We start from the raw sequence: 14,306 nt of genomic DNA, 5'->3' as shown, positions 1-14,306 counted from the left end.
GAGTGGAAACGGCAAAACAGAGGTCAGAAAAAAAGCCTCAAATGCAAAACAGAACAGAAGAGGGCAAAACAGAGGGCAGGAAAGGCAAAACAGAGTCAGAGAAACGAGCAGGAAACCAGAGGGCAAAACAGAGAGCACTCAGACACACACATGCCTGCTCACAGACCCACTCAGAGACTCATGCACTCACTCACAGACCCAATCAGAGACTCGTGCATTCGTTCACAGAGTGTATGAGTGGCTCTATGGATGAGTGAGTAGTTGTGTAAGTATTTGTATGGGTCTGTGAATGAGTATGTAGGTGGTTGTGTGGGTGTGTGAGCGGGTATATGAGAGTTTGCATAGGGGTGTGAGTGGGTGTGTGAGTGCTGCTGTAGATGATGTCATCTGTGATGTCATTGGAGATGTCATCAGACATGTCATCAATGATGTCACTGACCATGTCATAAGTGATGTAATATGTGAGGTCATAAGCAGGGCATTGCAGGGGCATAAGTTATAGTTAGCTCAGCTAACTATAACTGTTGAATTTCACTGGTTTTCTACGAGTGAAATTTAAGCCTAACTATAACGTCCTTGTAACCTTTGTTTTTTTCCAGTGAATATATATTTTTATATATTCCAGCTACGCAGTAGCAATCCACCAGCACTCACGGGAGCAGTTACCCAGTATTTAATTAGGATTCAAGCACACTCAGACGCGTTTTGGCTGCTGCCTTTGTCAATGATTGTGTGCGCCGAGAAATAGCGTCAATAAATACACATTTCATTGGTCATTAATTTGACATCAACAGAGGACTTCACACACCAGACATCCATCTGTCCAATGATTTCGGCCATCTTAAAACATGCAATTCAATTTAAATTACATCATAAATGGAACACCAGTATGTGACAAAGGTAATTCTATCACCATGATTGCGCAGTGTATAAGTATCATAATGCCCTTCATGTTACGGTCTTTTTGTATATGTACATACCAACCCTTGTCAATTTACGCTCAAAGACCTCCACATCATACCACAACTGATCTGCAGAAATGTTGTGACATTATACAACCCTGAATGGGCTCAAATTGCTAAGGCATCATGATAACAGTGGATGGGAACATACCCTTTTTCCTACTGAACCCTGTATGGGTATAGCCAAATGTTCACCCACAACAATTCCAATACACAGCTAGTGTTACAATCTACAATGTTAGAAGCTCCTCTTGCTATTTCATATGATGCCTTACCAGATTCTTAATCTCATATTATATACTCATGAAATAAATTCTCTACTTATAACAGTTCTAAGTTTGCAAATATATCACCATTTCCTCCCTGCTGTTTAACCCCAATGGTATTTTTGTTTGGGTGTCAATAATTTTTATCTTGACTCTAGTCTGCGGAGCTGCAGTTGTCTATCACCTCCCCTTATGTCTATGGGCACATGGTCCATGCAGAAGAATTTCAACTGGTCCCTGTTGCTTCTATGGTGACTTTCAAAGTGTCTTGCCACCGGATATGTTAATTCCTTGTTGGCAATCACTCTGAGATGTTCCAAAATGCACACCTTGGTTGGATGTATGGTGCTGCAAATATATCTTAAGCCACATGGGCATACCATACAGTATACTGTGTGGCAAGTGTTACAATTCATGAACCTCCTGATTTTCTTGGGTGCCTTCAGACCTGGTACAACATAAGACAAGACTTTATGGCTTTTCTTACATGCCTTGCATTTGCTACAGGGGAAGAAGCCTGTTACTCTTCTGAAGTCAATAGGTCTGTTGTCTGTGGAACAATGACCCTGTACCAGATGGTTTCTCAATGTCCGTGTTCTCCTAAACTACATTGGGGGTGATTCAGGTAAATCATGCCCTATCGTGGAATCTGACTTGAGAATGTGCCAGTTTCTTCGTAACACATTTCTAATGTCGTTTGTATCAATTGAGTAGCCCATAATCATTCTAAAATTCTTACAGGCTATCTCCCTTCTTGTTGTGCTCTTGTATTTGGTCATTAACCAACTCCAGTCTAGATTTTTATCTACCTTACTCTTGGCTTTAACCAGAACATCTCTATGATATCCTCTTATCATGAATCTCTGCATGCTTTCTTCAGCTGCAGTCTGAAAGTCGCAATCCCTATTACAATTTCTCATTATACGTAAAAGCTCACCATATGGTATGCTTGCTTTTGTTTTCTCAAAGTGACAGCTGCTAGCATGCAACAGAGAATTCCCAGCAGTCTACTTCCTAATACTGTTAAATCTAAAAAGTTCACAGATGTTTCTCGTATTTTACCTGTGAATTTGAGATTCAGATAATTTTCATTGAGCACTCTTAAATAGTTCCTTGCTGATTTTTGGTACCTCTATAAATGATGAAAAGATCGTCAATATACCTGTTCCAACTAATGACATTGCAGGTCCATTCATCATTGATATCAGCCCAGGCCACACGCTTCTCCCACCAGCCAATGAAAAGATTTGCATAGCTGGGGTGAAGCAGGTGCCCATGGCCGTACCTCGTATCTGTCTAAACAGTTGATCCTGAAACAAGATGATGTTATTATTTAGACAGAAATCGACAAATTCCATCAACATCCTATTGTGCTCTATGAATGTCAGCGATCGTCCATTCAAAAAGTAGTTCAACTCCTCAAGACCTTGTTTATGCTCAATGCTGGTATAAAGACTTGAGATATCAAGTGTCATCATCACAAAGTTTGTCTCCCAGGCAACACCTTCAATTTGCCTAAACAATTCTTTGGTGGCCTGTACATAGGAGACCAGTTGGATCACAAAGTCAAACAGAAACAAATCTACAAATGTTGATATCTTCTCGCTTAGGTTGCCCAGAGACGAAACTATAGGACGACCCGGAGGGCTAGTTTTATTCTTATGAATTTTCGGGCGGTGATAGAAAGTAGGCAGACGTGGATGTTTGCATTTGAGAAAGGCGTACTCTTCCTTTTCTATCATGCCTTTTTTGATGCCATTTGTCAATGAGCGTGTGGTATCCCACTATGCTGCTCTCATATTCTTTCCTCATAAACCTTCTATAGCTCAAGCTGTCATTTTGTTGTTGCAATGCTTCTCTTCGATATATATATATATATATATATATATATATATATATATATATATATATATATATATATATATATATATATATATATATATATATATATATATATATATATATATAAAAATCCAAACAGCTATCTCCCACCTCCGACCGGCGAGGAAGAAGCACACGGACACCAACTCGTGCTTCAAAGGTATTTAATGTTAATCAGCACCCACACAGCACGCCATTACGCGTTTCGGCCACCAGATGGCCTTGATCACATGAAGTAACTGCTGAAACATTATGCTTTTATAATTCAAGAGCACTCTGTAATCTCGTGATGCTTGTGTCCATGGACATGGAAAAAATACATTGGTTTCTAAGTTTGTTATTTGGTGATGGAAAACATGTAACAAATACATATACATTGGCAAATGTACCAGCATGGGTCTGAGATGTTGAATGGTTGTACTAATCGGTAAACCTGCTTCAAAATACTCTTCCATGTAAACAATGATATCACAACCTTGTAACTACAAGTTATTCTGCATAGGTTTAAGGTACAGTACTACGTTGTGCAAATACGCAATAACAGGTGCAAATTCTGATATCTAAAGTGCAAAATAGTGCTATCAATGTGCAACAAGATGCAAATGTGCAAAATACGCAAAGGTAGTGCAAACTGCAAATAAATGCATATTAATACATAGGGAGACCATAAATAACGTCCTTAAATAATGCACAATCAGAATTCATTACCACATTTCAACATATGTTAAAGGAGTATCCGATAATAAAATCTATATGAGCGACCCAAGATAGCTGTTAAAATCAATAGCCAATGTAAAAGATCCTAAAACCAATCTAAAAGTGAGTAAAGTGCAAAAATAGTGAAATAATGATAAAAATACAGCGGGAATCCAGCGAGGAGGTAGATAAGAGGAACACTCCAAAATACTATTCTCCTAAATGAGGTTCCATCTTCACAAATACATAATAACAACCAAGAGCATAAATTATAGCAAACGAGAGTCCCAAGTTATAGTGGGTCCCCAGAGCTGCTTGTAGCTTGATGGTATTGTACCCAGGTGAGAAAGGGAACTTGGCTGACAGTGTCCTCATGTTTGGAGAACTGGAACATACCGTTATGTGGAGAAGGCGTTTGATATTCATTGTTTTCTTGTCTGTCGCCTTACTCCTTTAAAATTGAGAAGACAAAAGTAGGGGAAAGTATAGAAGGAGCAAATTAGTCCAAACGACTGGGTAACAGTTCTGCTCTAAATGCAATTAGAAACTGGTATTCATATGATTAGTGAGGATACAGGTAAGGCAAACAAGATAAGTCAAACAGTAGGATATCTTCGGACATGAGAAATTGATACTATATACACTGCAGGAAACAATCAAGAAAGATAAAAGCTAGTCTAAAAATGAGAGAGAGCAGAGGCAATCCCATGCGGTCTGTCAGTAATCAGATAAAATTGTGTAGATCTTCGGTGGTGTTTAGGCCCATAGGTGCTTTGCTATCAAACTCGAGTATGTATTTTGTTTCGAGTTGTCTAAGGGCTTTTTCTCTGTTGCCCCCTCTTCGCTGTGCGGGGACACCATCAACAATGAAGTATTTCAGGCAACTGAGATCATTGTTATGTAGTTTTCTGAAATGCCGTGCTACAGGGTAGCTGGAATCATTATTTACGATTGCCCTTAAATGCTGTAAAATTCTTACATGGGCCTGTAGCTTGGTGCTCCCAATGTAATTCAAGCCACATGTACAAGAAAGGACATACACCACAAATTCAGATCTACAAGTAAAGTGACCCTTAATTTGTCTAGGGTTGTCACTGAACGGGACTGAGTACTGACTGGTGTTCTGACCAAATTTACATGCTCTACAACTGGAGCATTTGAAAAAACCTCTTCTAGGTTTTAACCATGAACTATATATATATATACTTCACCAAGACTCCCACAGCTGCTGGCTGATAAACGGGACACAGACGCCAGTTAAGTGCTATTTTTCTTCTTTTATTTGCTGGTGCTGTACATGGCTGATGACGCGTTTCGCCCACTGAATGGGCTTGATCACATGGCAAGCATAAAGTCTGTCATTGCTTTTATGCACCTAAGACCATGTGTGTATCACGGGATACAGTGAGAAATGGAAAACAGACTCTACTAGGACTTTTTGTATACAGGCGTCCATAACAATTGTAAAGTTAACAGCTTAAAAATAAGAGCTTAAAAATGACAGCTTAAAATTAAGAGTGATTTAAGGTAAATCGAATGTACATCATAAAGTGCAAAGTGCAGTCTTTTAAATTACAGTACATATGAATTCTCCATGTGCAAAATATTGCAAAGTTCTCTTACTAGGTAAACATAGTGGTGTTTTCCTGCCAAGTGTATCTACTTTCTGATTGACTTAGTAGAATGGAATTATGAGCATATAATGCAAACCGTTAAATATCATAGGCATAATGCCGTAAATTACATTTCTCATAGTATAAACACAAAAACTTTGGGCAGGATCCCAGCTCGTACCAGCAAAATTGTCATATTATCTGGAATAGGGACTTAAAATTCAGAAATTGTCACTGGACTGAGCTTGTAATAATAAACTAATAGTATTCACCTTTAAGATTGTAAACCATTGTCAATGAGCACTGAGAATCTGACTGTGATCCTATTGATATATATATATCCCCAGAGTTGTTGCGCTAGTTGACTTAGCCACAAGAGCTGTCTTTTTTTTGCTTTTGAGTCAGAGTTTAATACTTGTTAGAGGAGTTTCTTACATTTCTTAGTTTACATAAAATACATAGTCATACACACCATGATGCATGTTGACTGGTATTATATATTTATTTCATCTAACAAAGTCTGGGATGTTTTTAAAAGTAATTGTATTGATTCTACGGTGACGCGTACCTTGTCAGTCTGAGTAGATTAAGACATTTTCTCTCTTTTCAGTTACAACTTTTACTTGGTTTTGTTTGTGGCCAAGCATCATCTGTCAATCTAATGGCAGACCTTTCTTTTCTTGTTAGTAAGCCCCTCACCTTTTCAATTGAATCAACACTTTTATGTGTGTGTCTTCGAAGATCCCTTAAATAGATGTATGAGAAGTTGTAATATAGCACAGTCTGTTCTGTGTTATACAGGGGCATTGAAGAGAAGATATGGTTCTCTAACATCGTCTTCGAATTCCTTTATGTTTGATCAATTAATTGACTTAAACTTCCTTTCATCTTCTGTGTGTCTGTCTCTGCAGGCTGCTCGCAACTGTTTAGTTGGAAAAACACAAGTGGTGAAGGTTTCAGACTTTGGAATGACAAGGTAAGCTGAGTTCTCTGCTCTGCACTGTTGTTATTCACTATGTGGTGAGTCACGCAATGCACTAAGTGATGAGTTAAACCCTTGATGTCCTGCAGATGTTCAGATTAGTCACAAAAAGGTGATCCCAATCAGTGGTCGAAGTAGGCAGGATCGGCAGGCACGGAGTGCCTCTACTTTTTTTATTTAATAGAATCCATTCCCCTACTTTTTTATTCTCAAAATGTGTCCCAGGACAGCAGAAACAGCCAAGACCTAGAGATAAGGCTCTTCGTGGCCAGAGAAGGAAAAGGACTCTGTCTTTTACTTCTTGCCCAAAGAGGACAAGGACAGTGTCCACTTCTCTTGCCCCCCTCTCTCTTTCTTCCTTGTCTTCTTATTCCCGTGATTTCTGTCTCTGCCTCTCTGCCTCACTCCTCCTCAGTTGCTGAAAACCCAGTGGCGGCTCCTCTGCTAAGGCTGAGAAGCGTTTCCCCACTGCTTTTAGCAGTGTTACTAAAGGAAAAATAAAATGACAATAACTAAGTTATTATCATGTTATTTTACCTTGTTGCGGCTGCTTTGCAGGTGGAAAGGGGCGGGCTGCTCTGCTGACAGAGCATGGGAGGAGAGGAGTAGTTTGTTCTCCCTAAAGTGTGCATGAATGTTTGGACTGCCCCATTCATGTGCTTTATTGCATGTTCTCCATGCTGGCTGCATTACAGCTTGCATGGAGAACATGCCCAGCCTCCCATTCTCTGGCTGAGCACCGATCCAGGGCATTGCAGCATTGTGATTGGCTATCCAGAGGCTGGGAGCTGGGTGCATCCTGCTTCCTGCCCTGGAAGCGGAGAGAGTACTGAGAGGAGGCGGTGGCAATGGCAGGCATCAGCAGAAGACAGGTAAATGTGTATTTTTAAAAAAATCATACCCTCCTCCCCGACTCGCCTCCCCACCACCTTCAAAATCACTGTGAAAACTGTGACTTCATGAAATGGCTCTTACCCTCTTTCCTCTTCTTTCCTTTATTCGTTCCCATGTGAAGTGGATCTAAAAAAAGAGAAAAAAACACTTTTCCTGGAAATGTCTTTTTCTGACATTTTTCTATTTTAAAGTGCAGTCTCGGGATGGAGAGAAAAAAAGGTTCAAAATACGAAAAATAAAGAAATAAATAAATAAAGCAAGACAGAGTGGACGCAAAGTGGCCAGATTGGTTTTATTCACACCCAAATACATTAGCGCCACTTTACAGAGTTTGCCAGTGAAGCGCCACTTTTGTTTTCTTGACTTTCTTTGAACAGCATTGTTTTGCCTGGGTGGGGAAGTGCACTGTTCCTGGAGGTGCTGCAATATCTGGTTGATGCGTGGAGTGGAAAACATTTAATGTGATCCTTATCAGCTGATTTTCTTATTTTAGTTCATAAAATGTGTACCGCGGCTCTCTGTTCAGGGATGTGGTCTTTTTAAACCATACTGCTTACGTTTTGAAAGGATATAAGAAATGGACATTGAAGCAGGTCCCTTCCAGGCCCTGTAGTCATGCCCTTAACTTTTAAGGCAAAAACTCTCAGTGATATCTGACTAATGAGTGTAAAAGTGTTAAGGTAACAATGTTGTTCCTGCTTACATTTCATATGCTTTACTTAATCTTGCATTCCCTATGAGTGTTTGCTTTTTCCAGGATGTTATATTTTTTTCAGGCAGCATAATATTCTTTTCTAGTGCATAATTTGAATTGAGTCACATCTAGGGGTTTATAGCGGGGCACAATTGGGGTGTAGCTGAAGGCAGTGTGAGGTTCTCTCAGTAAGGCAGTATGGTGTTCATTGGGGGAGAGGATGTGTTACTATGGCCAGAGCTGCTGAATTTGGAACTGGGGATCTAGGTTCAGCCTTCATTACAAGCCCACCAGACAATTCTCCTGAGGGAGAGCATTCTCATGCTAAACCTTAGAATGCCCCCCTAGACCTTGGAAGCCCTGGTGTCTTACCACCAGCAGGTGGACCCTATCGGTGGCAAGTGTGTGTTAAACTTGAAGGCCTATCCACCACAATCCATACTGAAGTTCACCTCCAATCTTGCGGTCAGGCCTGCGAAGGAGCACACCATAGAGCAACAGCGACTCTGTCACTGAGCTCACAGGACCCTTGAGGCCAGTCCGCCACACCCATTGGTACCTCCATTGGCCTTATGTCAGTGGTAGTAGTGCAACTCACCAGAGATCTGCAATGCAGGATCTGCACGCACACCAAACTAAGTTTGCAGACTTCACAGTCTCTCTCTCTCTCTCTCTCATGCAGCAATGGAGGATAAAATTATGTTGCAGTGTTGACTGAACTATGCAGCAAAAAAAAGGCTGCAGCGTAATGCGGTACATTTTCTGATATGGGTTATTTTGACATTTTTACACATACTAACAGTCTCTGCAAAGAATTTGCCTCATTAATGCCAGTGTAACATACAAATGCAGCTGTGAGAACGGTAACCAGTCAATCTCTGCAAAGGGCCCTGCACTTCGCAGCAACACAAGTCACATTTCTTAGTAACTTTTGACCCCTTTGAAGTACAAACATTTTTTTGTTAAAAACTTCAGATTCGGGGGTGTGTCTTGGACAGCAGAGCTAATGCCTCCTTGATACCGTCTCTCTGCCGGACACGGAGTCAACCATGCGACCTTCGCCGTGCATCTGAGGCTCTAATAAGAACCGAAACCAGAATCTGAGCGCTCATGCCGGGTGGCGTCTTTTGAGCACGCCAAACAACAGCTGGATGCATTAGTGCCCGTGAAAATCAACTTTAAATCTTTCAGTGCTAGCACACATGTTGAGCACAAAATGGCAGAGACTAAGGGTGGGCGTAATGTGCATAAGGGACCTACGCGGAGAGGCACGGAGATGGAACCAATCTCCGCACTCTCCACATAGTTCCGTTACGCGCCGCCCGCCTCCCACCCGCAGTATTAAATAACTTTAAAATCCCTTCTTGCCATCACCAGCAGCCTAAAAAGACGAGCTGCCGAACTTGAAGACCGGAACAGAAGGGGCAATATCAGAATTTTTGGAATACCAGAAGGGTCAGAGGACTCTGCAGAGTCATGCATTTCCTTCTTGGAGAACGGGATTCCCCAGATCACTGGCATAAAATTCCACAAGAACCTGGAACTGGATCGCGCACACAGAATACTGACATACAACTCATGGGCAAGGAAAATGACACGTCCGACCATTTGCAAACCTCTGAGATATCAGCATACGGAGGCCATTCTCAACTTTGCTGGAAAAAATCGCCAGATCACATGGAATGGACACAAAATAATATTCACACAGAGCTACTCAAAAACAACCTTCGGTACAAGGAAGGGCTTCCTCATGCTTAGAGACAGACTATGAAAAAGAAACATCAAATTCTCTTTTGCTGGCCCATCAAAATTTAAAATCACAGTGAATGGAAGACTCCACATCTTCACTGATCCAAATGAACTGTCGAACTTCCTAGACAGCCCAAACTCACAAGACATGGATCACGCTAACTCCTTCATGATATCCTTTTACCCAGCCCAATAGCTGGTCTTTGCCTCACAAGAGTTTTCCCTCCATAGAACAGGACTATTCGGTTTGTCTTACTGTTCATGATTCTAATTTGCTGTCAATTTGTTGTTAAGTACGTAAACACTTGCCTTTTAAGAGGCTGCAGTGTAAGAGAATTGTAATCACCCTAGAATGGGGTTGTTCAGATCGAATTATTGTCCATATACAGGGTTATTCAGAATGAATTATTGTCCATGAACACTATGCATTTTCACTGCTAACTAGTACAAAGTTAAATCAAACCGTGACAGTTGTTATAGTTATAACATTTGTAACAACTGCTATAGGTTACTATATGTTATTATACACCACACATTACAAGTTACCACACTTTATACCACACCCGGTTATACTAGGCATGTTACTATATACCACGAATCTCCTTTATATGACATCCCCCAGCTCTTTAGGGCCACACGCTAACATAGTTAGATACTCAACATAATTAACTTCACAATACACTAATATACCAACGGTTATAAAAAGTCAGATGCCGCAACCACATATATACTCTAGTTACTATGTGCCTCAAAGGGTCTCAATCCAAAATGTTATAGACCTAACTACGCTAATTCCATTCTTACACTTTAGAAGGTTATCTAACGAATAATCATATCATCTCCGAGTCGGCAGATTGACGCTCCTGCTGTCGCACCTCCGACATTCAATGCCTGCAGGGTTAGGGAGGAGCGAGTGGGTGTGGGGACGGGGGCTGAGGGTTTTGTGGTTTTTTCTTTTGCTGTCATCATTATTATTTTTGTGACTTTTGGCCTGTTCTTCTTTTCGCTTTCCCTTATTATTGTTTCCTATCCTGCACGTTAACTAGTCATTTGATCAACTTTTGAGTATACGCAGAGCCGTCTGTACTTCCCACTACTTCAGAGCTGTTACTCCAAACACGCGTTAACAATCAGCACACAATCAAGTCCAGCCACCATTACACACGCATACAATGACACATAACATTTCAGACAACTTCATTAACATATCCCTAAATGTGAAGGGCTTAACCATCCGAGTAAGCGATGGAAAATTATGGACTATTCAGCAAAATCGAAAGGAGACACCATACTCCTTCAGGAGACAAAACTATATACCAAAGACTCTGAATTCATTACACAACTGGATATCACAAGTGTCCTGCTCACCAGCGGAACACTAAAAGAAAGGCGAAATTACCCTTATGGCAAGAAAATGCAATAACACTCTTGAATCATGCTCACATGATGAGGAGGGCAGACTTCTGGTTACACGTTTACATAGAGGTGATGACACTTTTCATGTTGTAAACTTATATGGACCAAACACAGACCAGCCTAAATTTCAGGAAAAAGTCTCTAACAAAATAGGGCACGTACCTAAAGAAGACTTAATCATAGTGGGCGGTGACTTTAACCTGCAAATACCATCTCACAAAATCTCACGGTGTAGTACAGAAAATATGCTCAAAATATAATCTAATAGACTATTGGCTCCTTCAACACTTCAGAGACTATACCTTTAACTCAGCCCCACACAACTCATTTTTTTTTTTTAACATTTTTTTAATATTTTTGTACCAACACCCCAATACAATTCCACAACAGCCCCAGCCTGCCACCGGAGAGTGTTACACATGACATTGCAACTAGTTGTGCATAAGAAAAGTCACCCTTCCCGCCTAGGCTCCCCCCACCCTCTCCCTCCCTCAACCCATGTCAGTGTGCCCCGATCTACCTATCCTCCCCCTGATGCGACCCCCCCATTACTATGATTCGTGTATGGGTACTCAAACCTATCTCTGGCAGCTTGGGCTTTCCCCCATGTCCAGCCGCGAGCCCCACACAACTCATACACAAGGATAGATTATATACTAATATCGGGCTCATACACTCACCTAATCAACCAGACCAATATCTCACCAAAACTTCTCTCTGATCATTCATGCATTAACACAATATTAACAGGCAGCCACTCTAAGCCTCCACTTAAAAGATGGCGTTTCAATAACGATGTTCTATTAGATCCCAATGACAAAAGCATTGAAGCCTCAATCACAAACTATCTCAAAAACAACGACCTCCCGGAAACAAACGTAAACACTCTCTGGGATGCGCTGAAAGCAACCCTGAGGGGAGGTTCTCATAGAAATCCAAACGAAAATCAACAAGAGATACAACGCAGATCTATTAAAACTAGGACAAGAAATTAAGCAATTGGAAAATGGGCATGTCAACTCTCTAAACAACAACACACTTAACCAACTCACACAAAAGAAATATGAATACAACTAAATCTTGAGCGAAAGAGCAGGTTTGTGGATAAATAACTTTAAGGGTCTCAAACTATGCGAAACTAACAAAGCGGGGAAGATGCTTGCATCCTACCTCAAACACAAACAATATCAACACAGAATCACATCAGTCAAAGATGTGAACAATCAGTCGCACACCAACACAAAGGAAATATTAAACTGGTTTAAACATTTTTATGAATCTCTATATCGTAATAATCAGGACTTCAACCTGCAAAAATGCACACAATATCTGGATCGAACAAGATTCCGCAACTATCAAAACAGACAGACTAGCCCTCGGTAAGCCGATACATGCTTCGGAAGTGACTAAAGCCATTAAAACCCTGAAAGAAAACAAAGCACCTTGACCAGAGGGCTTTACAGCCAAATTTTACAAAACATTCACAGATCTACTACAACCAACCATGCTAAACATATTCAATAACACCACTGGTTCAGGCGGAGTAACAGATTCAATAGCAGAATCCAACATTATAGTAATTCCCAAAGAAGGGAAAGACCCTTTACAACCAAAAACCTATAGACCAATATCTCTCATAAACGTAGACTGCAAAATCTATGTGAATATTTTGGACACTAGACTTAACAAATTCCTCCCAAAACAAATGAGCAACTCCCAAGTAGGCTTCATTAAACACCGTATGTCAAATGATAATACCCGCTTTCTCTGCCACGTCCTCGAAAACGTGAACTATGCTAACAAACCATCTGTAGCTATAACTCTAGACGCAGAGAAAGCTTTTGACAGGGTATATTGGTTGTTTTTAAATCAATGCATGAAGTCCTTTGACCTTGGTGATCCATTTATAAAGATGGTAATGGCCTGTACCTGAAACCCTCCGCGCAAATTGCGATTAACTGTTCCCTTTCCAAGCCGCTCACCCTTCAGCAAGGCATGAGACAAAGCTGCCCACTTTCACCTTCCCTATTTCTTTTCTCTTTAGAACCCATCTTACAGAATATAAAACAAAATACCGAAATCACTGGGATGGGATTCAATGATGAACAGGTTAAATTAGCCACTTATGCGGACAATATTCTGATTGTCACAGAGAATCCTGGGCCCTCAATCAAGGCTCTTATGTACACCATAGAAACTTACTCTGAACATTTGGGCTATAAACTTAAAAGAGACAAATCAGAAGTAAAACCATTAAATATTCACTGCACAAAAGAGGTCTTGGGGTCATCGGGTCTGGCATGGCAATCCGGATACATAAAATACCTGGAAATTGAGTTTGGGAGCAACATAATAAATAGACACATTACACCACAATGAAAACACTACCCTAGATAAAATTAGAAACTATTAGACAAATGGTCCCCCAAATTTATCACCTGGTGGGGCAGGATCGAAACAATAAAAAGGATGATCACCCCGTTATTTAATTACCTCATCAATATGCTATCCCTCTTTTTAACCGAAGACTTCCATCACAAACTAGATAATCTGATCTCAAAATATATCTGGCAAGGTAAGAAAGCTAGACTAGTCCTCGAAACACTCTGACTAGATATGACACTGTGGGGTGTTATCCTGGCCGACTTTAAAATCTATCAAACTGCCTTCTGAGCTAAACAGGGCTGCTACTGGCTTTATCATCCCAACAATAACACCCCAGAGTGGCTTCAAATAATCTAAACCCACTCACCCTATTAACTACCAACACTGCCAAATTAGATAGATCAAAATCTATATTTAAAAACACAAAAACTTCTCTCTTAAAACTAGACAATAAACTCCATACAAGCATAAGATACTCAAATCTTGCATCTCTATGGAATAACCCCAACAATAAATACAATGGTAAACCCATGAACTTTGAGTCATGGATAAATAAAGGTATTTTCTTCCCACAACAACTAGACTGCTCATCATATCCTATAACTTTCTCAGCACTCCAAAATACATACAAACTTGATAAGATGGAATTCTATAACTTCCTTAAAATCAAAGCGGCCATATCAAAATCTAAAATGCATAGAACAACCCCACCTCTCCCTAGCTTCAAAATAAAAGTTAATAGCTTGGGGCATCAAGTATCCCACATAT

At 40.5% G+C, this 14,306-nt stretch overlaps 1 protein-coding gene across 1 annotated transcript in view; it reads left to right on the top strand.

The window, feature by feature from the left end:
- ITK (IL2 inducible T cell kinase) overlaps positions 1-14,306 on the top strand; it is a 242,359-nt gene that overhangs the window by 186,355 nt on the left and 41,698 nt on the right. The window contains exon 14 of the mRNA XM_085617606.1: positions 6,330-6,394. Coding sequence (XP_085473732.1) covers positions 6,330-6,394 — 65 coding nt within the window. The remainder of the gene's footprint in view (positions 1-6,329; positions 6,395-14,306) is intronic.

Source organism: Triturus cristatus, chromosome 7 (genome assembly GCF_964204655.1).
Source record: "Triturus cristatus chromosome 7, aTriCri1.1, whole genome shotgun sequence".
NCBI lineage: Eukaryota > Metazoa > Chordata > Amphibia > Caudata > Salamandridae > Triturus > Triturus cristatus.
The sequence above is the reverse complement of the archived record's forward strand: the minus strand, read 5'-3'. Positions and strand labels throughout refer to the sequence as shown.